Below are 24,403 nucleotides of genomic sequence, written 5' to 3'. Positions count from 1 at the left end.
AGGGTGTCTGGGATCGCAGCATGCTGTTCAGATTCCGACGACATGCTGAAAAGACTAATTCAGGCGATCTCGGCCCTGTCCGTAACCTTGTTCCGATATGCAGCAGCCCCTATGCAAGGGACGACAGGGGGTGACCGTCACCTAGAAGTATCCGGACCTAGCTGTGATATGAACTAATTGTGAGCAGCCTGTTCTCTCCAGACTCTTGAAGAAAACATATCTGCCCCATCTGCGTCCCGATACCAAAGTCATGGGCCAACCTGCGGGCGTCAAGAGCGATTTGCTTCCGCCGTACAGCCTCACACCCACAGACGAAGCTCGATCCTTACCCCCTGCACGGAAATCAGCGCTTCAACTACCCCGCAGATCGCGAACATTCCGCGCTCTAGGCTTAGCCTGCCTTGTGTTCATCGTCTACGCGCAATGGAGGCAGATCACAACTTCGGCCGGCGCCGTCGAGCCAGGCCTCACTACCCATGGGCTATCCGTTCAGAGGCTGCAAGAAGACCTCGCAACTTGCGAGAAGCTGCATAGCACACCGATCGACCCACCCGGCCACGGTAGAAGACGGAACGCCCGGTACGTGGATGGCCACAGGCCGACCATCATCAGAAACGCGACCGTCTGGGTTGGGGAGCCGGAGGAAGGCACATCGAACTACTCGTGGGTCTCGGCCGATGTCTTCATCGAGTCTGGCCTCATCAGACGCGTTGCGAGGGACATATCTCCGTCAACCCTCCCCAGCGATGTTCTGGTCAATGACGCCGCCGGACGACCGCTCACCAGCGGCATCATCGACATGCACAGCCATGCCGCGTTGCACTCGCTACCAACACTGCACGGCAACGAAGACGTCAGCGAGCTATCTACAGACATCACGCCGTACGTCCGGTCGATCGACGGCATCCAGCCCACGGATCACCAGCTCCAAGTAATCAAGTCCGGCGGCGTCACTACCTCGTTGATCCTGCCCGGGTCGAGCAACAACATCGGGGGCGAAGCCTTTGCGATCAAGCACGCCGTCGGCCCCTCTGACGGACGGAACGAGACGAGCGTCGTCGACATGCTGGCCGATCCGGACCGTATCTGGCGGCACATGAAGATGGCCTGCGGCGAGAACTCCAAGCAGGTCCACGGCAAGGCCGGGGAACGTGGCCCGTACAGCCGTCTCGGGGAGAGCTGGGAGTTCCGCCAGGCTTTCGAACATGCCGCCGGGATCGTCCGTGAGCAGGACGACTGGTGTCGTGCGGCAGCCAGCGGCCTGGATAGAGTTAAGGCCTACTTACCCAACGAGCTGAAATGGGAGGCGCTGGTGGCTGTGCTCCGGGGTCAAGTCCACGTACACGTTCACTGCTATACCATCACGGACCTTGAGGCGTTCGTGGACCATACCAACGAGTTCAAGTTCCCTGTTCGAGCCTTTCACCACGCCCACCAGACGCATCTGGTGCCAGAGGTAAGTCTCCCAAAGCCAGCCGGAGCCTAACCCTCAAGCGAGTAGGATTCCCCTACTGAACGACTGCCTCCAGATTCTCAAGCGAGCATGGGGCGATGATCCGCCCGCCTCGGCCCTCTTCGCCGACAACATGTGGTACAAGGCCGAAGCCGCGCTCGGCTCGGAGTACGCCGGCAAGCACCTCTACGACGCCGGCCTGACCCCGATCTACGTCAGCGATAACCCGGTCCTCAACGCCCAGCACGTGGTTTTCGAGGCCGCAAAGGCCTACAAGTACGGGCTGCCGTACCAGGCGGCGCTTGCGTCGGTGACGACGGCCCCGGCAGAGAGGCTGGGACTTGCTCACCGCTTGGGCAAAGTGAAGCCGGGGTTCGATGCGGACCTCGTGGTCTGGGACAGTGACCCGTTGAGTGTAGGCGCCACGCCGGTCCAGGTTTGGATCGACGGCACTTCTCAGTATGAGAACCCGGTCGAGCTCAACAAGACGTATGAGGGTCCCATCGTGCCCGATGAAAGTCTTGCGAACGTCCGTGAAGAAGCCGTTGTCTTGAGTGACGATGTTATTTTCATGGGTGTCTCAAAAGTTCTTCATCCCATAGAAACGGACGGATTCGCCAGTGATGGTAAAACCTACAACGTGGCCATCTCCAACGGCACGATCGTCTGCGTTGGAAGCTGCAATGCCCAGTTGGAGAAAGCACACGCCACCGGAGGCGCAGTGATCCATCTCAAGAACGGCTACCTCACATCGCCCTTCACAGCGTTCGGCTCTACCATCGGCCTCAACGCCATCGACACGGAGCGAGATACCGACAACGGCGCAGACGGGGGCAGATTCAGCCGCGGAATCGACGGGCTTGCCCTTGACACCGAGAAGCTCCGCGTAGCTCACCGCTACGGCGTGACTCGTGCCGTATCGGCACCCAAATTCTCCGCCCTCGGGACCCATCACGGCACGAGCGCGGCGTTTCTCACCGGGGCTCAGACGACGCTTGATCCGGGTTCTGTGCTGGTTCGAGATGCGGCCGTACACTACACACTCGACCTCTCTGCTAAGCGTGGCGTCGACGGCATCTCGTCCATGTCCGCTGCTGTTGGAGACCTCCGCTACAAGCTCCTCAAGGCAGTCTCGTCTTCAGCCGCCAATGAAAAGTTTACCGTGGAGCATAATTGCTCCGAAGCTGCGTTTCTCCAAAAGGTCGTCAGGGGTGAGATGGCTCTGGTAGTGACCGTACACAGCGCAGATACGATCGCCGCCTTGCTGGATATCAAGTCAACAATAGAAGAGGCAATCCAAACGACCACCGATGTCAGTGTCAGCCTTCGGTTGGTGATCAACGGTGGCGCCGAGGCTCACTTGGTTGCCAATGCGTTGGCCGCTGCTGATGTGGGTGTCGTGTTGTCGCCTATGCAGTCGTTTGCCGTCTCCTGGGACCAGCGAAGGGCTCTTACCGGCGCACCTTTGACCCACGGCACGAGCATCAACGTGCTTACAGATGCTGGAGTCGTCACGGCTATCGGCTTGGAAGAAGACTGGATCGTCCGAGACCTGGGTTTGCTCGCAGGAGTTGCGTATACGAACAGCGAAGCACGTCTTACTGAGCGAGACGCGCTGGATCTCGTAGGCAGGAACATCCACAGAATGTTGGGCTTGGAACACAGTTTTGGGCAAAATCACTTCGTGATACACGAGGGAAGCCCTCTGGGGATTGAGTCGAGAGTGAGAGCTGTTGGCGACGGGAAACTTGTGCTGTCGGTTGCCTAACCGAAAGTCTCTATTGTTCAGTTTGCTGGAATTTATCTGGTAGAAACTAAAACTAGCCTTGCGTTTACTGAAAACTAAGATCATACCCCTAAGATTTATCGATATAACCAAAGCCAGCACCTTCAATCTTAGGATCTATGTTGTGCTCTAAATAGATACACTGCGGGCTTGTATAAGAAGCCAGCCAAACTCAGCAAGAATAACAAGCAACATTATGCAGTAGCCAGACGAAACACACAGAGTTACAGTCAAGGAGAGTCCACCGACAATTGATACGAATACAGAAAGAGTAGTGGCTAAGCCTGCCACCACAACCACTAGGGTCACAGAAAGGACCTTCCGTCTCCAAGACTTAGATAATCGGTTGACATATAGTCGTAAGTATATATGCTGCTGGATGAAGCATATTGAGAAAGCGACAACTCTTATGCTGTTTACAAGGTGGATTTCAGGTCTAACTGTACTTTTCAGTAAGATTCCTGGAAGAAGAGATGCAAGAACCAAGCTTAGTGGGCCGGTCATAATTAACAGAACCGACATTGTCCAGACTTTGGTATAAGCCGTGGCACTTTCTCGGACACGAGACGCGATTTCTTTTTCGAAGTCTAGGGGTCTTTCGCTGTGTTGGCCGACTTGGCAAGGCATTCTTTCGGTGTCCGGCATCAAAGGCTCTGTTTGGTCTAGGTCAAATGAGTCATTATGTTAGTCAGACGTCGTTTTTCTTTCTTCTCTATTGAATTTCTTGTTGGCTTAAGAATGTCATGTTTTCCTGCTTACTTGTACTTGAGGAGACATCGGGTGTTGGAGTATTTGAGTTCAGAGACATGGGCCGAAAACCCATGTCATCCATATGACCAACGTCTTCCAGTTGTATTTCTGCCTCACAAGGCGTTGCGCTAGGACCACCGATACTGGCTGATGTTTGTCAGTAAAGCTGCTCAAAATGTTGCAACGTGAATAGCGATAAAAACTGACTTGATTGGCAGAAGAGAGGGCTGGCTTGCGTAGTAATCATTTGTTGATTGCAGTCTGCATAACCAAATGCAATGTGCGTTAGAATAGCGACTCACGGGACAAACGGGCACCCTGATAATTGCTTACGTGTGAAGCAGGACTTGAAAAGCAAATCAAATATAGGGAGTAAGGACGACAACAAGAGGGCAAGAGACATAACCTGCCCAAACGTCCAGTCGTTTTCTTCAACCCTATCAGACCTACTGAGGTTCTTCAGCTCGTTTATGCTTAGGGTTCCCCAAATGGCAGATACGACAACGGAGAAGACCTGTAGAAGTCCTACATTAGCATTGTGAACCTCTCTAAGGACTGAATACAGCTGTACCTCGGCGAACATGGATGTGTAAAGATGCAGAAATACCCTCACAGTGCAGTATATTGATGCTTGGAAAGGGAGGAACACCATTCCGAAGGCCACCAACACTCCACGCTTCCTGCGAGTGAGACACCAGTTCCATTTTTTAACCAAAGCACTGTACCCTCGATCCAACGCGCTTTGAATACGTTGCGATATTATCTGACTGGGTCCTTCGAAAACCTTTGCTGCTCTGATCAAATAGCTATATGCCAGAAGAAGTAGAGACGAAACCATAGAAACGAACGCGACTGTTGGTTGGCCTTTGCTCTTTTTGAAAAAGCATGCAGCAGGTGATGCAAGAAGAATTGAAGTAGTTCGCTGGACAGCAGGGTAATCCCTAATCCATAGGTACTCTGTTTCGTTTAGGTGTACTATAGCACCAGTAATAATGAGCTGAAAGGCCGGCGTGCCTGCAATTCTGCAGTTCTTGGGGCCAATCGTGCCGTTCCTTAGGAGTTCTGCATCAATAGTTCTGTTGAAATACTCAGAAGGCTTGGGATAATACGGTAGATAATGAGAATACGGTAATCCGGGATCAGGGGGCTGAAAGTCATCGCAGTCGATAGGGTATAATGCCTGACCTAGATCGATGACACTAGTAGGGTACGATGCCTGATCTAGATTGTAGAAAAAGGTGGCATCAACAGTGGTATTAATGAAAACGAAGTGACCTGTCGGTATGAATGCAACAGAGAGGAGGACGAGAAGGATAAGCATCAGCCCAAGGCGCCATAGACGTCCTGCTGGATGCTTTGCAAGGTATGATCGTAAGAAGGTGAGAGCCGACAGATGGGTTACGCTCGAAAACCAAGCCAGAGACACCACCATTTTCCAATGATAGGCAGACAAGCCCGGACCGTGCTTCAGCGACCAGAACCCACTGACGAGAATGGATATTCCGGTGATCAACTGTGCGTCTGCAAGAGAGAGCATACACTTTGGTTGCGTAAGTAACAATACCGATGGTGGGTGTGTGGCTTTGGTTCAAAAGCTAACCTTGTGAAATACGTTTTCAATTGAGTATCCCTCGTGATTTTGGCGTCTCCGCAAGTACTTCGTGTAACTGGCAAGCAGCAAATCCATCGGGTTCGGGGTGTAAGGGGGCTTGTTCTGATTGTTCTGTTTGCCTGTGCCCTCAAAAGGGTCCGCGAGTGGATCGAAGGCGAAGACGTAGTAGGCGACGAGGATCAGGACCGTCAGCCACGCGCTGGCGACGAACCCGATGACAACCTGAGCGTTCAGTAGATGATGTCAGTGCTCTTCATCTGACGGGGGAGACTATGAGATGACTTACACCTAAACCTGCTATATCTCCATACGGTTCAAGAGGACCGGGGAATCGACGGCAGTCGTCGTACGAAAATCCCATGGTGATGGTCTTGCTGCAGCTGATTGACTCGAGAGCAGAGCCTCGATGTTTCGCACAGTTTCTGATGCGCAACACATTCCGGGAGAACGGGGCTTTTAAGCCATGAGTTCGATCAGGCTATGCCTGTGCAACCAGGACCTCGTAAGGCCAGCCATTCAGGTGAAGCTCGAGTGCTTCCAATCTAACCCCAAATAGAGACGGCATGTGGTACCGGAATGCCGCTGTCATCCAGCGGCGGTTTTGTCAAGGGTGAGGCAACGCCAATGATATGACTCCATTTTCTCTGCCTACAGGTAATTGCGTAGCAATGTGGTAACACTGCGTCTTTGTTGGGGTATTGCCGAGAAGCAGACATGGATTCTGTTGCCGGAAGATGAGAGAGAGCCAACATTCTAAAGACACAAGACTACATACAAGTAGTTAAAAGCTCAAAAACACAAGAGTATTGAAGATTTTCGCCGCTGGCATTCACAAAAGACCCATTTTCTCTATCCTGGAATCCCTCAACGGTCGATGCAACAATTACCGCAGTTCGCATCTCGCACACGAGCTTCCTCTGGCCACTCCCCAGTCCCGGAAAAAGAGACTCTGGTCTGCCTGTACACCGCAATTTGCCACCACACTGCCCCTTTTGACTGATACACGGCTAAAAAAAGAAGTATGTGGCAGCATGTCTGTCTCACAAGCCTATGAAAGGGTGCTGGGAAGCTGACGTGCATCACATCCGGTCTATCAGCGCCCGCCAACCTGCGTGCGTCTCTGCAACCCTGCCAGTGAGAAAGAGTTGTGGCCGAATCATTCTTCCCAGGACCAACCCACCTTAGACTTGCAAACCAGGGCTTGGCTTCTTCTGTACGTATTGGACTTTGGGTGACGCGCCCCCTGAATGAAACCCATGACCGGGTCAATACCTGCGTACGCATGTTAGTTTTAAGCTGAGACAACGCTGCCGCCGCTTATGAGTTCACTTACGAGAAGCTTTCCTTGTAAAACCAGACCTCGCTCGCGCCACGCCCGCCGGAGAGTATGCGTCTCTGTCCCTCGGCGGCAGCTCGTCCTACGTCGAAGACCATGGGCGCAGGTCCACAGGCTAGCACTCCGACACTTCCTTCATTCTCCATGGTGCGCCTGGCTAGCGAGAGAATGTCGGGCCGCCCGGCGGCTCTTCGAAGGCTGACGGACCCAGAGTCCGATACCCAACAATCGGCGTCTTCTGCACCAGGCTCCTTTTCGACGGTCTTGGTGGGCGCTTTTATTGACGTGCCAGGTTCTGAAGAGCCCGAATCATTCGACACAGAGCATTCAGTTTCGTGATAGTGGATGGACACCCTTGGCGACTTGGTGTCGCTGGCATTTTGCTGTCGTACGACCGCGGACTCGAGGGCCTCACAGTACCACTCTCTAAAGTTCGGGTCGCGAGTGGCGATGACGACTGTCATCTCACTCTCCGACTTGTTGTTGCGACTTGATTGGAGGAAATGCTCGATGATCGGGAGGGAGAATCCCGCACCGGCGCCGCCGGCTACCACCAATGTCCGATCAAATCCGGAAAACCACCGAGCCGTCACCCCACCGTACGGTCCGTCGAGGAGCACAGGAACCGAAACTCCGGGGGCCTTTGCTGCAATCCCGGCCAGTCGACCGGTTACCCCCTTCCTGGGCTGGACGTAGAAGACCATCTCGCTCTTCTCTCCGCGGCGCGGCACGGAGCATATGGTGAAGGGATGCGCGGTGAGCGCGTGGACGCCGGCCGTCAGGAACCGGAGGTAGACGTGCTGGCCCGGTGTCCACCGCGTGTCGGTCTCCACGACGACCATAAGGCAGCTTGGCGTTATAAGGGACAGCCGAGCGCGGCGGACGCCGTGCTCCATGAAGGTCCTGGTCTGGGCGTAAAAGAAGCAGAGGGAATACAGGACGGCCGTTGCGATGAAGTAGTCCCACGACGTCAGGCGGAAGTCGCAGTGAATGAAGAAGAAGACGAAGAAGACGGCCGCGGCGAGGAGGTGAGTGGCTTTGAAGAACTCGTAATACCGGTCTCTGTTGATGGAAAGGGGTTACTTTGGTCAGTGACTATCGACATAAGCGAAGAGAGGCTGTATGTAAGCTTTGGAAAACTCACCGAATCCAACGAATCGACATGATTGTCAGCCAGGCTTGGGCCAGGAGCGCGACGACGCCGGTGACCCACGTTCCCCCGTCGTTCCACTGCATCACGATGTCTCCCTTCCAGACGTGGAACACGATGAACGGGAACGTGTGGACGAGTGCCAGGACGAACATGGCCCACGCGACCCAGTTGTGCCAGATGTTGAGCTTCTCGTGAGAGATCCCGGTGAGGGCGGAAACCGGGTTTGCTTTGGCGCCGAGGACGCTGGAGGGTTGGTCAGATATCAATACCGTTCATGTCAGCTAGGTGGCTCTAGAACGATTTCACCTACAACAGGAACGGCATGCATGCCAAGGCCATGTATCCGGCACGGGTGGCTATGGGCGGCGAGTTGCCGAAGCTGATTTTTCGCGTGTTGGGCCAGTAGTACGGCTGAGGGCCGAGAGTCATCGCTATGATGTGGCATTAGATGAGATATGGATACGATATCATGAAAACCGAGACATGGTAGTGGTCTTACCGAAGAAGAAGACAGCCCCTATTACTCCGAGGACGTAGGTGCCCAGCGACTGGCTGTTCCAGGAACCAAGACGCCAGTTCTTGTAGGCCATCAGACGGCCCAGTGATACAAGCCGCGACCAGAGCGGCCTGCGTCGCAACGATTTTGGCGCATAGGTCGCCGCGAAGCCACCGACGGCGACAAAGAGTATGACGGCGAGGAATAGGGCGACGGTCGGCAGCCCGTATCGGTGGTCGGCCTCGTACCAAAAGACCCAGTAGCCGGTCTTGAGAGCGCACTGCTCGGGTGTCATAGAGCAGGTGCCCGCGTCTCGGCTCGAGTGCAGCATGACGGGCTGGGTCAGCCACGGAAGAGACATGTTGACGGGCTGGTGATAGAAGAATCGTTACTGTCGAGAAGGCAGTGGGTAAACAGAGAGAGAAACAGAGAGCCGCAAGTTGTATGAAACTGTTTGCTCCGAAGTCTCTACATATCTTTAGATGTTCTGGAAGGACACGACCTAGTACCAGTAGCAACCTTGTGATTGCTCACTACTCCGGCAAAAGGTTGCCGTATCGTTGCGTTGTCACCCATCGAAACAGCCCTCGAACAACGAGATGGTCAGCTTCTCCAACGAGTCTTGCCATCTTTTCGCTGTAACTCTCATGGTTTTGAGCAGTTTTGAGCATATTAAAGACAACGAGTACCCGGCACTGCTTACGACGCCCCCAAGAACTGTGGCGTCCATGCCGACAACCCGGGAAAAACAAGCCTTCTGGATTGGCCAAGCTTTTGCTTGGAACTGCAAATCTCCAGATCTCCCACGTGGGAAATGGAGTCACATTGCGCGCGTTTCGAAGCCCCTCTGCTGTCCCACATTGTTTCCGACGGCGCGCGGAGTAGGGTGCCGTGCCATCCGTCTCAAAGGTGGAAACTTGCTCATATTGGCCTCTCCATACTTAGTCAAGTATCCCCGGCGAGTAGCCTTTTGGCGCAGATAAACCCCCTCGAGTTCATTTATGAACTCTACCGCCCTTCCCGAGCTAATCGTCTTGCAGGATCAGGACTCTTCCGTGCTTCCCCGAAAGACATCAACACCGACCTCTGAGACGGACGGTATGAGAAACTACCTACATTAAGTTCCTTCGCCCAAGAGACACGAACGAGTCACCTATACTCTGGAACTGGACACCAACAGAACCCCCACCTGAACCGATCACCCTCTACCCGGCACACACGATGGACATGGACCACGCGACGACAACAGCCATGGCGATGGCGACATCTACCACGGCGGCCTCAGGAGACATGTCCAGCGGTAGCATGTCCATGTCCATGGCCGACATGGCCATGACCTTCTTCGAGGCGGTCCGGACGCCGCTCTACTCGGACGCCTGGACGCCGGGCAACGAGGGGCAGTACGCCGGCACATGCGTCTTCTTGATCGTCCTCGCCGCGATCCTGCGTCTGCTCCTCGCCGTCAAGCCGGTGCTCGAAGATCGCTTCTGGAGGAACCTCGCCACGTTCGACGATGCCGCCAAAGACGTCGAGGACGCGCACTCCACCGACGGCGTTGAGCCCGGGAAGTCCGCCGGGGTGCTACGGAGAGACATCGCTGGACGATGGAGGGGGTGGCGCGCCGGTGCTGCGGCGGCGAGGGCCACGTACGAGGTCATCGTCGGAGGGATCGGCTATCTGCTGTGAGTTGTCGATCTCTTCAGTGTTCGGTAATGGAGTCACTGACATGTCGACAGCATGCTCGCCGTCATGACCATGAACCTCGGGTACTTTCTCTCAGTTCTCGGAGGCATATGGCTGGGGACATTTTTCATTGGCGGCCTGGCCAGCAACAGCCCGACGATTCACTGTTAGCCAAGAATAAGTGGATTGAGTCTTTATGAAATAATCATACGAAACAGCTATCTACTCTTTTTCATTTCTATCTATCCAAGTGTTGTTACATCGCCGCTGCTGGGCCATGGACATGCTCATATCAGGCCGACCTCTCTTTTCAGCGCCCTGGGCATTTCCTGATGACCAGCTTCATGACGCTCTGGTTCAGGGTCTCCATCTGGATTATCCCCATGCTCCGATTCCGATACCTCCTCATCGTGGTGGTCCGTCGGAACCTGTGGCAGAAACCAATGCCCCCCCGTATACGCCGTGTCCTCGACGCTCTCAACCGACTCGACGCCCATCCGCCTCCCATGCTTGCCCGTGATGGCGCCGTAAAAGTACCTCCTCCCTAGTTCCCTGACTCTCTTCTCCCTCTCCTTGGAATCCAACTTCGAAAACCCCTCAAAGTCCTCCAGCATCCTGCTCTCGTTGACGTAGTACATGGCGCCCGCGATGCTGCGCGGGTCGACGGGCATCTCGGGCCAACGGACGAACAGGCTCGCGACAAGGGCGGCGATCATGAGCGCGAGGATCGAGACGCTCGTGAGGGCGCAGATGTTGTGGGTTACGAGCGTTTGGGTCAGGTTGTAGGGGATGTTGGTGAGGAGGATGGGGAGGAACTCGGCGAGGATGGCCATGAAGGCAGCGAGCAGGAGGACGATGTTGCCCTCCATGATGGCGGCGTAGAGGCCGTAAAAGCTGTTGGTCGGGCGGGTGATGAGGATGGAGGACTCGGGCTGCTGGGAGCGGCGGCCCATGTGATAGTAGGGGCTGATGATGGCGACACCTAAGGGGGGGGGGGGTTGCCGTGTTAGTGACGGTGCTCACGATGTAGTCTCAAAAGGCAAGTCACAGGGGTCAACTCACTGACGAAGATGGACTCCCAGCAGAAGATCGTAGTGACCCCCAACGCCGAAAGGAAGAACCGGACGCCCCAGGTTTGGCTGTCCGTGACGTCCTTGAAGGACGTCCGGACGCGCAGTGTAACATGGTAGTACAGGACCAAGATGAAAAGAGAAGTGAGAAAGAAGATGAAGCCCAGGCGCCACCAGTACGTGAGCGCGATAAAAGGGGCAGTCTTGCGCGGCTTCTTCGAGGTATGAAGCTGGTGCGCCCTGTCTGCGACTTCGTCGTCGTCGTCCACAGCAGGAAGTGCGCCAGAGGCGGCGGCCTGCAGGTCCTGCGACGAGTCGTCAGAGTAGATGATGCCGTACTCGTCTCTCCCATGGCTGTTCTCGAAGAAGCCGAGCATATAGCTCTTCTCGGCCATGGCCTTTTCGCTCGCCTTGAAGTCGATCTGCAGCGGCCGGACGTCCGGGTTCCTGGCGAGCGACGACATGCCGGCGATGCTCCAGGGGTTCGCGTGCAGGCCCGTCTCCCAGTTGCGGAGAAAGTAGAGGAGCACGAGGAGCAGGACGATGATGAAGGCGAGCAGGGCGACGAGGGCGTGGGCGGACACGGTCGAGACGCCGAGCTCGATGGCGCAGCCGTCGATGGCCGTGACTTTGCACCGGCCGTGGAGCTTCATGCCGATGGCCTCGGTGGCCAGGGGGACCAGCAGGGCGGAGGACCAGAGCATCAGGGTCGTGATGAAGGGGACCGGGTGGCCCTGCAGGAGGACCTGGAAGGGCGCGAGGAGACCCTTCCAGCCGTCGAACTTGAGGGTCACGCTGTTCTTGCCGAGGGCGCCCCCTTCCTGTGCCATGGCGAAGAAGGGCTGGTAGAGCTTGGCGTTGAGGTCGATGATGCGGAGCGGGATGGTGATGGTGACGGCGAGGATGACGGGGAGGAACTTGCCGACGAAGTAGTCGCCGTTGGTGAAGCTGAAGGTCTCGATCTCGGTGATGACGTTGTCCGCGGGTTCCGTCGACGTCGGCCTCGAGACGGAGGTGAGGGTGACGGTGGAGGCTTTCATGGTCGAGAGACGCGTCGTGGGCGTGGGCGTCGAGGTGATGGTGCTCAGCTTGCCCGAGATCGAAGTCACCAGCGTCGTCGGCCTCGGCGTCGACACGATGGTGCTCACGCTGCCGCCGACGGTCGTGATGACGGTGAAGGATAGGGGCATCGTGCCTGTCGGGGTGGTGACAATCTCGAACGTCGTCGGGGTGCCTCCGACGACGGAGGTGAACTCTCTGGGGGCCGGCGTCCGTACTATCGTCGTCTCCTTTCCGTCAATGACGGTCCGGATGGTCTCGGGCGGGTCAGTCGTCGTGAAGACGCCGGTGCTGCCGCCGACCTGGGAGACGACCGTGAGAGACACCGGCTTGAATCCCGCCGAGGGCGTCGACGCGACCAGCAAGACCGTCGGCTTCCCGTCGATGGTGGTCTGCACCGCAACCAGGACCGGCTCAGGGGTGTTCACGGGGACGTTTACGACGGTGGCCTTGCCCCCGATGGTCGTGGCCACCTCCTTGAAGACGCCCCCGGCGCCAAAGGTCGACTCGACCATCACGACGGTCGACTTGCCGGAGATGACGGTCGGCACGGCAACGAAGGCCGCGTTCGGGGAGGGCGTCACCATGATGACCATCTCCGTCTGCTGCCCGCCGTTCCTCGTCACGATGGTCTCGGGCGGAGGCGTGAAGACGGCGGTGATGACGCCCCCGTCAGTGACGACGACCCTCTGGGGGGCGCCGGTCTCGACCACCGTGACGACCTTTTGGTCGATGACGCTGGTGAAGACCTGGGTGACGGGAGTCGGGTCGTTGTGCTGCTGGCCCCTGGACCCTCCCGGGATGGTGATGATTCGCGTGATCTCGGTCGTTCCGACGGACACGTATACGACGGCTGCGCCCGTGGATGTGACCACGCTGGCGACGGTGGTCGGCACGACGGCGACGCCGGTCGAGGTGATGAAGCCCGTGGCGGGCGCGAAGCTGACGCGCGTCGTGTCGGTCCTGGTGACCTCGACAACCTCGGTCGTGACATCGACGGTGGGCCTGGGAGAGACCGCTACGGCTGAGGTTTCGACGCGGGTGCCGGTCTCGACGGTCGTCAGGGAGTAGGTGCTGCTGCCGTCGCTGGTGACGACGGTCCGGGTCGAGGTCACCGGCATGGTCAGGGTGGTCATGATGCTGCCGCCCGGCTGCATCCTCGTCGTCGTCTTGGTGACGGCCGTCGTGATGACGGTGGTGAAGGTGCTCGTGGCGGTGCTGCCGGGAAAGGTGGTGGGGATGACGGTCGTGAAGGAGGAGGAGACGTAGCTCGTGTAGCCGGTGGTGTATGTGAACGTGGAGGCGCTCCTCGTGAGAGTCGTTGTGAAGAGGGACGTGGCGATGGAGATGACCTCGTTGCTGCCGGTGGGCTTCAGTATCGTGTTGACGGATGGGGATGACGAGAAGAGTGAGGTTATCGAAACAGAGGCTGTTGATGAGGAGATTCCAGGTGCTTTGCGCTGGCCTGCTAGGTCCGAGGAAGATGCCGAACCACTGCTCCCTCCGGTTGTCAACGGTCCGGATACAGAAATGTCCTTCGTCTGACTCGTCCCACCATCCGGTTTTGAAGTTATCGATGCTTGGAGAGAGGAGACTCTAGTATTTGAGACGTCCTTCGAAGTTCCAGTCTCTTTGGAGGCCACGGTAACCGAGTTTGGAGTTGTAAGACCCTGGACCGATGACTGGGAGCTACTAGTAATGTCTGTTGGAGATGTCTTGCCGGTTGTTTCCTGAGTCCGGCTTGATGCCGCGTCGATTGACGCTGAACCACTTGTGTCTGAGCGAGTTGCCGCCGAGTTGCTTTGCGTCTTGCTTGCAGACGCCGTGGGACCGCTAAATGGCGATAGAACTTCCTGCCCCTGACTCGTTGCTTGTGAAGAACGAACATCAGAAACTGCATTCGAAGTGCCCTTGGCCGAAGTGTCCTCTACTTGTGTCGCTATGACGGGGTTAGTTGTCGGCGCACCGCCACTCTCTGCCGGGACGCTTGCTGCTGTCGGTGTGTTTGGCGAGGAGACAGAAGGCGGCGATGGCACTGCAGCCGACGCCGGGGTCGAAGGCTGTTTCTCCTCAGATGTCGCGGGGATCACGACAACGCTCGACGGAGCGGCCGTCGGCACCGTTGAACCCTGTTGCTGCTGCTCCGTGGATGTCGCTTCCTGACGCGCCTGCAGCACGCGCCGGGGCTCGATGGTTGCCGTGCTGTCCGAGTTGGGCATCGTCTCGCGAGCGTACACGACGAGGCCCATCAGCACCGAGAGTAAGACGACCATGCAGACGATGAAGGGCCATCGCAGCGGCTTGGGCCGGTAGTTGGGCCGCCTCGGGATCGGCGGGGGGGCGTTCTTCTTTGGCTCATCCGCCTCATCATCCTCCCACTCGTTTTGCTGGTGCTGCTGTTGTTGCTGCTGTTGCCGTCTCTCTTCCTCCTCCTCCTCGGCGTCCTCCGTGGCCTGGAGGTTGTACTTCGCCCGCGACTCAAAGGTCGACTGATCGGCAGGCGGCGGTTGGTGCATCTTTTGTTCTCCGAGGCATAGTCCCCCGGGGGAATGGTCTCGGAGTTCGTAGTAGTTGGTGGGTTAATATGTGCTATATCCCGAACGGGATGTTGATCTAGACAAAAAGCCGAGAGATGATCGACGAGCTCAGTCCCGGCATTCCTCGCTTTCGACTACAGCCGACGCCATGGCGTGGAAGGGAGAGGAGACGTCTACCCTTTTGAGAGAGTGTGAGAGAGCGTGTGTGAGAGTGAGAGAGAGAGGGCCACAGGCACGGGGAACCTCCTCCAGGGCTGTGTGTTCCGTCGTTCGACTAGTTCCATGTCTCTCCTGTCTGAAAAACCAGATACCATCTTATTTTAGGACGCCGCAGTGGCTCTTGAGACACTCGGGCAGCAAGCCACAAGTGCTCCCGGATAGAACCTTTCGCAACTTGACGGGTAAGCTGGCAATAGTCCAGTCCCTCCTCCCAAAGTGGCTGACAGGGAGGCCGCTTGTCGGCTTGCCGTCTCTGTCACGCCACGTCTCTGTGCATGTTACTGCGTGCATGAAGAGCCAATGGGGGCGTGACCTGGCTGACAAGATGGCGTTTTCCGGCTCTCAGCTGAGGTCCGCCATCTCGGGGGGGGGCGCCAGTCGCGATGCGGATTGGAGAAGAAGCCACGGCTTTCTCTTAGCTCGGAAACTGAGATACCCCCTTGCTTTCGTTCAGCCTGGTGTACCGGCCAGCCGGCATAGGCCTAGTTTCTCTCGTGTCATTTTGTATCCCGGTTTCGACAGGCTGTTTTGAGGCACTCGAACTTGCGTTTAGCTCTGTGTCTGCAGGTCGATAAAGAGGAGACAGAAAGATAGAGAGAGTAAGATATAGAGAGAGAGAGAGAGAGTATTACCGGCTGAACACTGACTGAACTTGGTTCAAGAGCCAAATGCTTCAACCTGGCCCCAAGGAATCACTCGAGATGGTGTGGCCGGTAGTTGAGCCTAGGTGCCGACGCTTAGGCACCACCGACCACACACAACTGCAGCTGGAATGCATCATGCACTGCCCCGGAGTAGGGCTGAAGGTCGGGGATATTCTAGAACGGGTTAGCGAGCGGTGGTCAGACGAGTGTGCGTCGTTACCATGGTGCCGGGGGGGATGAGCCCCCCCTTGGATTCGTTAACATCTGTGCCCGCAGCAAAGCTTCTATCACCCCCTTTGCCCCAGCCATCGAGACTAGAGAGCAGATGTCGAACTTGCTTGGCAGGGTCCGGTTTCGTGGTAACGTGTGTGAGAGACGCCTCCGGTGGCTGTGTTATCGACACATTCGCAGCAAGCATCATGGGGCCAGCCAGCTATTGGGTCATACCATGCAGTCAAAATGATCTGTTCTCTAGCGCTGGACGTGCACTTCAGTCGTCCTCATGATGCCCCTACTCTCCCCGAACTTGCCATCCGCGTCCAGGATCATCTCCTCGCTCCCCGACCTGTCGCCGAAGCTGTTCTTGTTCCCGTACACAGCCACGGCCGCCGGGTGGTTGGCGGTCCCGCCACCCTTGATGCTCGCCCGGTAGAACTCGGCGCTGTTCGAAAAGGGGCCCTCCTCGAGCTCGTAGTCCGGCGCCCCCTGACTCCCCTGCTCCCTGTACCCCTGTCTCTTGGCCGTCGCCGTGATGTGTACCGTCCGCCCGGTCCGGCCCGTCGGGTACCGGTTCTCGTAGAGGTTGTCACTCTTGTACCGGCGGCTCGACGAGATCTTGAGGGCGCGGCCTACGAGTGGCTTGATCGCCGGCGCGCAGGCGGCGATGATGCCGAGGTTCAGCTGGAGGCTGCGGACACAACGGTCAGCCCCATGTTAGTTCCCGACGCCCTGGCAACGGGTGTTCAAGAAGGGCTTTTGGGGGGGGGAGAGGGGAACTTACAAGCCCCAGAACTGGATGCTTTGCCGGCTGTGACGTTCCCATTATCGTTAGCATGTGTCACCATCTCCCATTGTTCTTGCGTGTCCTTTATTGGCTTACAATGTCCCGTCTTTGTTGCCCGGTTGGGCAATCTGGTAGACGGCCTTGATGATGCCCATGATGACGGCTCTAGAGCGTCCATCAGCAATGAAACCCAAGTCCGAACCACAATCTGGCCGACTTACAGGTAGCCAAGACTCAGAATGCCGATCAAATAGATCCGGGTCCGCAACTTCATTTGCAAAACCCAAATGATCGGGATGGGCAGCGTGGCGAAACAGACATCGGTGAAGATGTTGAACGCTGCTTGAGTTAGAGCTGAATTCGGGATCTTGCAGCGTCACATACCTGTATTCACAAGAGCAAAGTTGACAAACAACTTGATGTTGTAGCACGTGGGCTTCAGGCTCTTATCCCAGTAACCCTCCAGGGGTGTGCAGTACAGGAAGAAGCTCAGCCAAGCCATGATTGTGTAAAGCACCACGAAAACTGCACTGTCGTCAGTGAGAGGTCACATATCTGCGATCTTTCTCAAGTGGGACATGGTTGGCCCTTACCTATCAGAGCCCATAGGGTCCGTGAATACCATCGGTTCTTGCTCAGCCGAAGCAACGATAGCGCGATCGAGATCTTCAGCAAGGCCAGGGCCGCGATGGCCGAGATGATGGACTGGAAGAAGCCCACTTTTGAGAAGAAAACCTGATCCGGCTTGCTGATGGTGTCCCTGTGTCTGCCGAGCCCGTAGAAGCCCTGGATGATGAAGATGACCATCCCTCCGCCCAGCGCGCAAAGCTGGGTTTTTTGGTCAGCATGTACAGACCCTATAACACCTCCTGTCTCGGATTTGGGGGGGGATGGTGGTAATACCGCGGACCCGATCATCATGTAGTCGTCGACCCCCATCGTCTTGACGATAACAGCACGCGTGTACGTCCGGAGGACGACGAAGACGAGGGCGAGCGCGTGGAACGTCCCCGTGACAGCCAGGATCATGGCCGTGTTGCTCTCCCTGGCCCGTTCCGGGTCGACGGTCGAGGTCGAGGACATGGCGGCAGCGCACGTACGGGGAGGAGCGGGATAGAGGAAGGAAAGCCACAAGAGGTCAATGAGAGTGGGCACGGGGGCGGTCAACGAGGGGATCAGCGCAATCTTTTAACCATCTTGGGGCTGCTCTACTTCCAGGGATGGGGCGCTGATCAAATGTGTCAAGCTGCAGAGGACGGAGTTCGAAGGGAACCACACACCACGGTGGCTGAAGACCTACGGAGCTCGCGGGGAAACGGGCAGATCAAGTACGGATAGCGTGGAACATGATCAGACCAGGTTTCGTTATGTGTGGTGGGCATAATAAAGGGGAGGGGGGGGTTCTTCCTCGTGGTGATTCCGGTCCGCTTGGCCTCGGAGAGGTGCGACATTTTGTCTTCTAGACTGTGATCTAGTGCAGGGATGCGGCGATCCATCCCGTCACCCCATTTCCTTGGGAGTTTCGCACGAGTGGCCGAGAAGAGTACTGGTATCTGTTGTGCGTGCTGAAGGGATTGTGTACCGGGCTGCTCGATGTAAAAGAGTGGAGTGCTTTGATGAAGCTGCCGAGGAGTCTGCCCCCTCGACACTCGATGTGAGTGGCTAGTGCCTGTCCTTACATGAGAGAGAGAGAAGTGAGAGAGAGGGTCCATCGATGGGGGGCCACATGGATTTCTCCCACATTACGTGTGCCGCATCGTTGCAGTACCGTGCATGTGCCGTGAGGAAAAGCAAGTCTTCATCCCTATGAGTGGGCTCCGCGAAGTCTCTACGGAGAAAATGAGTGACAATCATCTCTTTTCCATGGTGTCGGGACGAGTGTGGATATCAGAATGACTCGAGAGTGTAAACGATGTGCGTGAGTGGTTATCTCGTGAGTTGGTGCCATGAAGCATCTCGAGTGAAGGGGGGGGGGCTCTCACATCCTTGGTCTTTGCCGCTCGGCGGCAACATCTCGCCATCCCCCGTCCTGCCATCATGGGTATAGTATAGTCTTGGGCCTCGGAGACAATGGAAAACCCTGGACGAATCCAGAGCTCGGTCCTCGAACCTAATGAGGCATCTCCAGCAACGTTCCATCCGGCCGAAGATAATGGCAGTCTCTGCTGAAAACCGAATTTCATGAACCAGTCGGGTTGTACAAAATATGCGAGACCCGAGAGAGAGGATGGGGATGCTGGTTTGGCCACTCGGAGGACATGGGGGACGGGGCGAAAAAAGAGCGGGACGGTGGGAACACAAGCAGATAGTCGAATGATTCGAATCCATTTTGTTCTTACTCGGCTAGTCAATCCCGAGGTCAAGGTGGGACTCTCCGTGGATCCGGACTGTGACTGATAAAACAGTTGACACGGTCTTTGGACTGTTATTTTTATGCCATGTTCGGACGAACATGAAGCTGTTTTACCAATGATTATGGTTTAGCAATCTTGAAGTTGAGCTTAAGTAAGTAAGTATAAACAGTATTGCTAAACATAATGGCCCTTAGGACAAGAGGGAACGCAGTCTACTCATACAACTAACTGGCTTCCAGAGTCATGCTTCAACCAAGTACGAGATACTACAACAACTTCAACACCCACCCCGTCTTCCTGATGCTAGCAGCCGTTGAATCTTGGCCGCCTTGAAAAGGCAACAACAGAATCATCAGCGGACTCATCCTCCCTGTCTGTCCCTTGATCCATCCATCTCGCCTGGCCCTCCTGGCGGGGGGGGGGGGGGGGGGGGGGGGGCTCCGTTGTGTACTAATCCATCCCGGGCCATCGTGGGTCCGCCAGATCTGGGCTATCCAGTTTTTCGTCCCCTATTTGTTGTGTATTATCCGCCCGCCGCATTAAAACCGTTCGATTCCCGACCCTCCTTTCTCATATCCCGCCACAGGAGCGCCGCATCTCATCTCGAACAAAGTCCACCAAGCCCTCCCGCCCAGTGCGGTTACCACGTCCGCCTCCGTGGGTCCGGCGCCCTGTAGGGTCATGTCCGGAGGCAACTCATGCAGGGCGGCCGACTCCTCTTTAATCTATTCACAACGTAGGAACAGGCATCTGTCTATATAGCTTAAGGGACTTGTCCAGAATCCGGTCTGCCGTCGGGTGAAGATCGCGGACCGCCTTGTTCGATTCCCACGTCCCTCGTCCCACGTCCCACGCGACCTTGTCCATCGCCTCGGTTCCTCCACAGGCGAGAGATTGTTTGCACCAAGCCTCGTCCCTCTGGATCGTAGCCACTCTCCCTGTCTACCCCTCGTACGCCTGTTGCTTTTTCTCCCCTCGACAACTACAGAAAACTCGAGCAATGTATCCCATCACGATCCTAGCCGCGGCCGTCGGTCTGCTGAGCGTGCCGGTTCTCGCGTCGCCCGTCGAGACTCACGATGTCCTCGCCGAGCTCCAGGACCGCGCCATGAGCGCCCTCGTCGAGTCAGGCGCCGGCAACAAGCGCAGCAGCTGCAACATCTTCAACGCGCGTTACCGCCGGGACTGGTTCGTCATCCCCCACACCGTGTCCGTGCCGATCGGGGGGGACAGGGCATCATCATCATCATCATCATCATCTACCTGAGTCACTTTACTGGGGTGGGAGGAAAGAAAGCTAACATGACGTCCTCTGTGAAAGGGAGTCCTTCTCGTCCGCGGAGAAGAAGGATTACATCAGCGCCGTCCAGTGCATGTTGACGTCGCCGTCCAAGTCGGATCCCGAGTTCGCCCCCGGTGCCCGCAACCGGTATGACGACTTCGTCGCCGTGCACATCAACCAGACAACCAAGATCCACGGAACCGTAAGTCGTATTTCTTCGAGGACCGGGATATCTGCAGCGGGATTCTGACATTGGAGCCTCAGGGCAACTTCCTGACGTGGCACCGCTACTTCGTCTGGGCCTACGAGGAGGCTCTGCGGAACGAGTGCGGCTACAAGGGCTCCCAGCCGGTGAGTGGATTCATATGACTCTTTGACAGTGGAAGCGGATGATCGCTTGTTGCTAGCTAAACAGGGTCTGACTCTCTGCAGTACTGGAACTGGTTGAAGAACCAGGACGATCTCACAAAGTCCCCGGTCTTTGACGGCAGCGACACCAGCTTGAGCGGCGACGGTGCGTTTGTCGAGCACAACGGCAGCATCAGCGGCGCCGGCGCCATCGTCCTGCCGTCCGGCAATGGTGGAGGCTGTGTCACCAGCGGCCCGTTCAAAAAGTAAGCCGGGCATCGCGTCTATCTCTCTCTTTCTCTCTTCTCATTGGGAGTAAAGAGTCCGTCCCAGGTCCCCATGTTTTTCAGTCTGTCTAACCCCGTCTCGGACAGCATGACGGTCAACCTGGGGCCCGTCAACCCCGGCATGGACGGCCTCGAAGCCAGCCCCAGCGGCAAACTCGGCTACAACCCGCGCTGCCTCAGCCGCGACCTGAGCAGCTACACGGCGTCCAAGTGGTTCACCAACGAGAACATGGTCAACATCACCGTCGGCCCGGCCTCGCGGAGCGTCGAGCTCTTCCAGAACGAGCTGCAGGGCCGCTTCGCCGACGGCTTCCTCGGCATGCACGCCGCCGGCCACTTCACCGTCAACGGCGAGGCCAGCGACCTGTACTCGTCCGTCGTCGACCCCAGCTTCTTTCTGCACCACGCCATGGTCGACCGCGTCTACTGGCTGTGGCAGGCCTTGCACCTCTGGAACGCCTTCGAGATCGCCGGCACCATCACCATCAACAACCGGCCCGCCAGCCGGGACACCCTCAAGAGCGACGTGCTGGACCTGGGTGTCAACGCCGAGAACCGCACCATCGACGACGTGCTCAACACCATTGGCGGCTCTCCTTTGTGCTATGTCTACGCATAACGGCGCTCTATAACTATAACTGACGGGTTTGAGTCTCGTTGGGACTTGGTAGGTAATAGTTGGTGACTATTGTGACCTACTCGGCACATTTTCAACTGGTCCAATTGTATACAGAATTCTTGCACATATTGTACAGCTGTGAATAGACACAGAGGAGTTGGTGTCTGGTGGATATCTCTCATAATTCACTTCCCGCAAGTGATGAAACAGTAAAATTCAACCAAAGAGGCACAACATCAACCCAGGGTTGAAGATTCTTGGAATACATCTGACTACTGTTGACATTCCTGTCTTTCTCAACTTGCACACGAACTCAATCTCGGCTCCGAGAGGGGTGGTGGAGACGAGGTTAGCCCTCACGATCCACGCACAAGTAGCACATCGAGGTCTTGAGTACTCTCTCGACGACACTACGATCACACATTTCACATAGCTTGCCCGGCTAGCTCAATCGGTAGAGCGTGAGACTCTTAATCTCAAGGTTGTGGGTTCGACCCGTAAGCATCACCGAATCTTCAGATTCCGCACGAATCACAAGACTAACACAATACAGCCACGTCGGGCTCAATTCCCGTCCGCGATTGACGCAATGGTATCTTTTTTTTCTTTAGCTGAAAACCGATTGGTTCATGGAAAAGTGTGATATTGTTTTGATTCATGAAAACAAGCTTATATGTGACACCAAGATCCCGCAAAGGGTCATGCTTATAGGGAGTTGCATCTTCTACCATAATATCGACGACCCCCCCCCCCCTCTCCCATCACTGCGTCCCAGTTATTCACTTCTCATATTGACGAAGGGAAGAGTCTTCCAGCAACCTTCCCATGGCATCCCGCTGCATGCACACACTAACATCGAAGTCGCCCGTGTCCGCAACATCCATGATCTGAACCAGGCCGTCAATCTTGGGCATCACGCCCTGGACGTACCGAGCCAACCCTCCCGAGCCCAGAAAATCCAGCTCGTACGTCCTGGCCCGGACCCAGGACGTTACGATCGTGTGGCGCGTCCCCGGGAACCCCTGCCATAGACGCTGGGGGCTGATCTCGTGCGCGGCGTCGTGGATGTAGGCGGCCACGGCGTCCGGCGTGAACCGCGACATCATGTGCCTAATGGCGCCGGCGACGGGGCCGAGCTGCTGCGACGCGGCCTCGTCCGCCGTCTTCTCGACATATCCCAAGAGGAGCGGGGATCCGACGAATGTCTCGGGGAGGGGCGGGCTGACGCGGTTCCGGAGGCCGAGGGTGATATTCACGTAAACGCTCTCTCCGCCCCCCCGGAACCCGCGGGCACGGTTCATCAGCGTCCAGATGTGCGCTAGCGCAGCGTCGAGCCTGGAGATGCGCAGATATTTGAGGTCGTCGGGCAGACTCGCCTGAGCGGCCTCTCTTATCCGTGCCAGCTCGTCGGCGGCGAAGCGGATCTGGACGTGGTCCACTGCCGCTCCCATGTCCCACGTCGGCCACGGCGGGAACGTAGACGGGCTGAGCTCTGTGGTCGCCAGCTCGTCGGGCGGCGGCATTGTCGCCAGCGTGGCGGGCTTGACGGCTTGGGGGTAGCCCGGCGCGTCCTCCGCCCACCAGTCGAAGCGGTGCATGGGAAGTGATCGGGCCTTTGCAACTCTATCCGGGTTTGGCGGGCTTCCGGGACGCAGTCCGGCGACTTGGTCCAGCTGTGCCGGGTTGAAAACCGGCTTGAGGAGGTCGAGGTCGCCCGCCGCGGACCTGTTGCCGAAGAGGATTCGTGACCGCGCGGCCCAAGAGTGCATGAAGTTCGTCAGCGTGACGGCGTCGGCCAGGGGATGCGCCATCTTCGCGCTGACGCCGAAGCCTCCGCATCTGAACGCGGTGAGCTGGACGGCCACGGCCGGCAGGCCCTCCAAGGCGTTCAAGGACGATAACGCGGTCTTGGTGTCCGGTAGGAAGTCTGCTTGTCTGAAGTCCGAGGCGTTCCATTCCTTCAGCCGCGTTGCTCTTTCATCACGGCCAGGGACGACCTCTTCGAGGCGCATGTCGTAGCTGGCGATGACCACCTCAACTCCGGGGTCTGTTGGCGCGCCGTGGACCACCACTGGTCGACCGAGGTGTCGCGGGACATCGTCGTCCTTGACCATGCTCTCCGAGGCCCATTGAATCTGGCCGGCGAAGTGTGGATAGTCGTTCAGGGTTTGGCCGAGTGCCCGAGTTAACGTGTCGAAGAGTCCGTGATGCGGGATCTCCGTCCCTGCCGGCTTGTCATAAAGCCATATGGCTGCCGTGGGCGAGAAACGGCCGACCGTGGCATCGATGATCGAAAGTTCTGACGTGACAGGGCTCGTTGGCGGCGTTTCAGGGAATAGTCTTCGGACGAGATCGACACGCTTGAGTGCCGGCGCACCTGTTGAATCATTGTTTGTCGACATTGTGCCTGTTACGATCTTTACGGTGTTCGTAGCAACAGTATTTGGAAAAGGGAAGATTTGAGAGCTTGCCACATGATGATTAGATGTCTCACGAGCCACAGTGTCCGTTGACTTTATCAAAATTTACTTTACAGATACCAGACGAGCAAAGGCCGAATTTGGGTTCGGCGAGAAATCACTCGACCCCGTTATGAATCATCCTGCATCATCCCATGAACGGACTAGTCTGCCCTCTGTTGGTTGGACGCTGGGTCCGAAATGGGGCAATGTGAGGCCCTGGATCCCTGTTGATCCCGTTGTTCCACGACCA

The 24,403-nt window shown here is 56.8% G+C and overlaps 8 protein-coding genes across 8 annotated transcripts; 3 read left to right on the top strand and 5 right to left on the bottom strand.

Moving 5' to 3' along the window:
* Positions 1-218: 218 nt before the first annotated feature.
* On the top strand, positions 219-4,662 carry CDEST_05724 (Putative metal-dependent hydrolase, composite domain superfamily, amidohydrolase 3). Its single transcript, XM_062921883.1, has 5 exons — positions 219-1,456; positions 1,530-3,901; positions 3,999-4,145; positions 4,208-4,269; positions 4,334-4,662. Exons 1-2 carry the CDS (start codon positions 251-253, stop codon positions 3,219-3,221), a joined length of 2,898 nt encoding a protein of 965 aa, XP_062777934.1. The 5' UTR covers positions 219-250; the 3' UTR covers positions 3,222-3,901; positions 3,999-4,145; positions 4,208-4,269; positions 4,334-4,662.
* On the bottom strand, positions 3,373-6,180 carry CDEST_05723 (uncharacterized protein). The gene is made up of 5 exons (XM_062921882.1): positions 5,888-6,180; positions 5,590-5,823; positions 4,561-5,529; positions 4,292-4,503; positions 3,373-4,132 (listed from the first exon to the last, which is right to left on the bottom strand). Exons 1-5 carry the CDS (start codon positions 5,960-5,962, stop codon positions 3,952-3,954), a joined length of 1,671 nt encoding a protein of 556 aa, XP_062777933.1. The 5' UTR covers positions 5,963-6,180; the 3' UTR covers positions 3,373-3,951.
* A 24-nt stretch (positions 6,181-6,204) lies between these two features.
* On the bottom strand, positions 6,205-9,089 carry CDEST_05722 (Putative ferric reductase, NAD binding domain, ferric reductase transmembrane component-like protein). Its single transcript, XM_062921881.1, has 6 exons — positions 8,590-9,089; positions 8,401-8,521; positions 8,082-8,333; positions 6,935-7,999; positions 6,782-6,873; positions 6,205-6,721 (listed from the first exon to the last, which is right to left on the bottom strand). The coding sequence occupies exons 1-5, from the start codon at positions 8,945-8,947 to the stop codon at positions 6,867-6,869; spliced, it is 1,803 nt and encodes a 600-aa protein (XP_062777932.1). The 5' UTR covers positions 8,948-9,089; the 3' UTR covers positions 6,205-6,721; positions 6,782-6,866.
* Positions 9,090-9,553: 464 nt separating this feature from the next.
* On the top strand, positions 9,554-10,504 carry CDEST_05721 (Putative Ctr copper transporter). Its single transcript, XM_062921880.1, has 2 exons — positions 9,554-10,268; positions 10,323-10,504. The coding sequence occupies exons 1-2, from the start codon at positions 9,808-9,810 to the stop codon at positions 10,438-10,440; spliced, it is 579 nt and encodes a 192-aa protein (XP_062777931.1). The 5' UTR covers positions 9,554-9,807; the 3' UTR covers positions 10,441-10,504.
* A 52-nt stretch (positions 10,505-10,556) lies between these two features.
* Positions 10,557-14,914, bottom strand: CDEST_05720 (uncharacterized protein; the record flags this gene model as incomplete). Its single annotated transcript, XM_062921879.1, has 2 exons — positions 10,557-11,251; positions 11,332-14,914. The coding sequence occupies 2 exons, from the start codon at positions 14,912-14,914 to the stop codon at positions 10,557-10,559; spliced, it is 4,278 nt and encodes a 1,425-aa protein (XP_062777930.1).
* A 1,355-nt stretch (positions 14,915-16,269) lies between these two features.
* Positions 16,270-19,248, bottom strand: CDEST_05719 (uncharacterized protein; the record flags this gene model as incomplete). Its single annotated transcript, XM_062921878.1, has 7 exons — positions 17,705-19,248; positions 17,395-17,629; positions 17,186-17,326; positions 17,023-17,140; positions 16,898-16,966; positions 16,799-16,825; positions 16,270-16,705 (listed from the first exon to the last, which is right to left on the bottom strand). Exons 1-7 carry the CDS (start codon positions 17,882-17,884, stop codon positions 16,270-16,272), a joined length of 1,206 nt encoding a protein of 401 aa, XP_062777929.1. The 5' UTR covers positions 17,885-19,248.
* A 131-nt stretch (positions 19,249-19,379) lies between these two features.
* Positions 19,380-21,949, top strand: CDEST_05718 (Putative tyrosinase copper-binding domain, di-copper centre-containing domain superfamily). Its single transcript, XM_062921877.1, has 5 exons — positions 19,380-20,343; positions 20,477-20,639; positions 20,702-20,788; positions 20,870-21,051; positions 21,160-21,949. The coding sequence occupies exons 1-5, from the start codon at positions 20,156-20,158 to the stop codon at positions 21,689-21,691; spliced, it is 1,152 nt and encodes a 383-aa protein (XP_062777928.1). The 5' UTR covers positions 19,380-20,155; the 3' UTR covers positions 21,692-21,949.
* Positions 21,950-22,464: 515 nt separating this feature from the next.
* Positions 22,465-24,130, bottom strand: CDEST_05717 (Putative chloramphenicol acetyltransferase-like domain superfamily). The gene has a single exon (XM_062921876.1). It carries the CDS (start codon positions 24,091-24,093, stop codon positions 22,471-22,473), a length of 1,623 nt encoding a protein of 540 aa, XP_062777927.1. The 5' UTR covers positions 24,094-24,130; the 3' UTR covers positions 22,465-22,470.
* Positions 24,131-24,403: the final 273 nt, after the last annotated feature.

The sequence above is a fragment of the Colletotrichum destructivum genome, chromosome 3 (genome assembly GCF_034447905.1).
Source record: "Colletotrichum destructivum chromosome 3, complete sequence".
Lineage (NCBI taxonomy): Eukaryota > Fungi > Ascomycota > Sordariomycetes > Glomerellales > Glomerellaceae > Colletotrichum > Colletotrichum destructivum.
The sequence above is the reverse complement of the archived record's forward strand: the minus strand, read 5'-3'. Positions and strand labels throughout refer to the sequence as shown.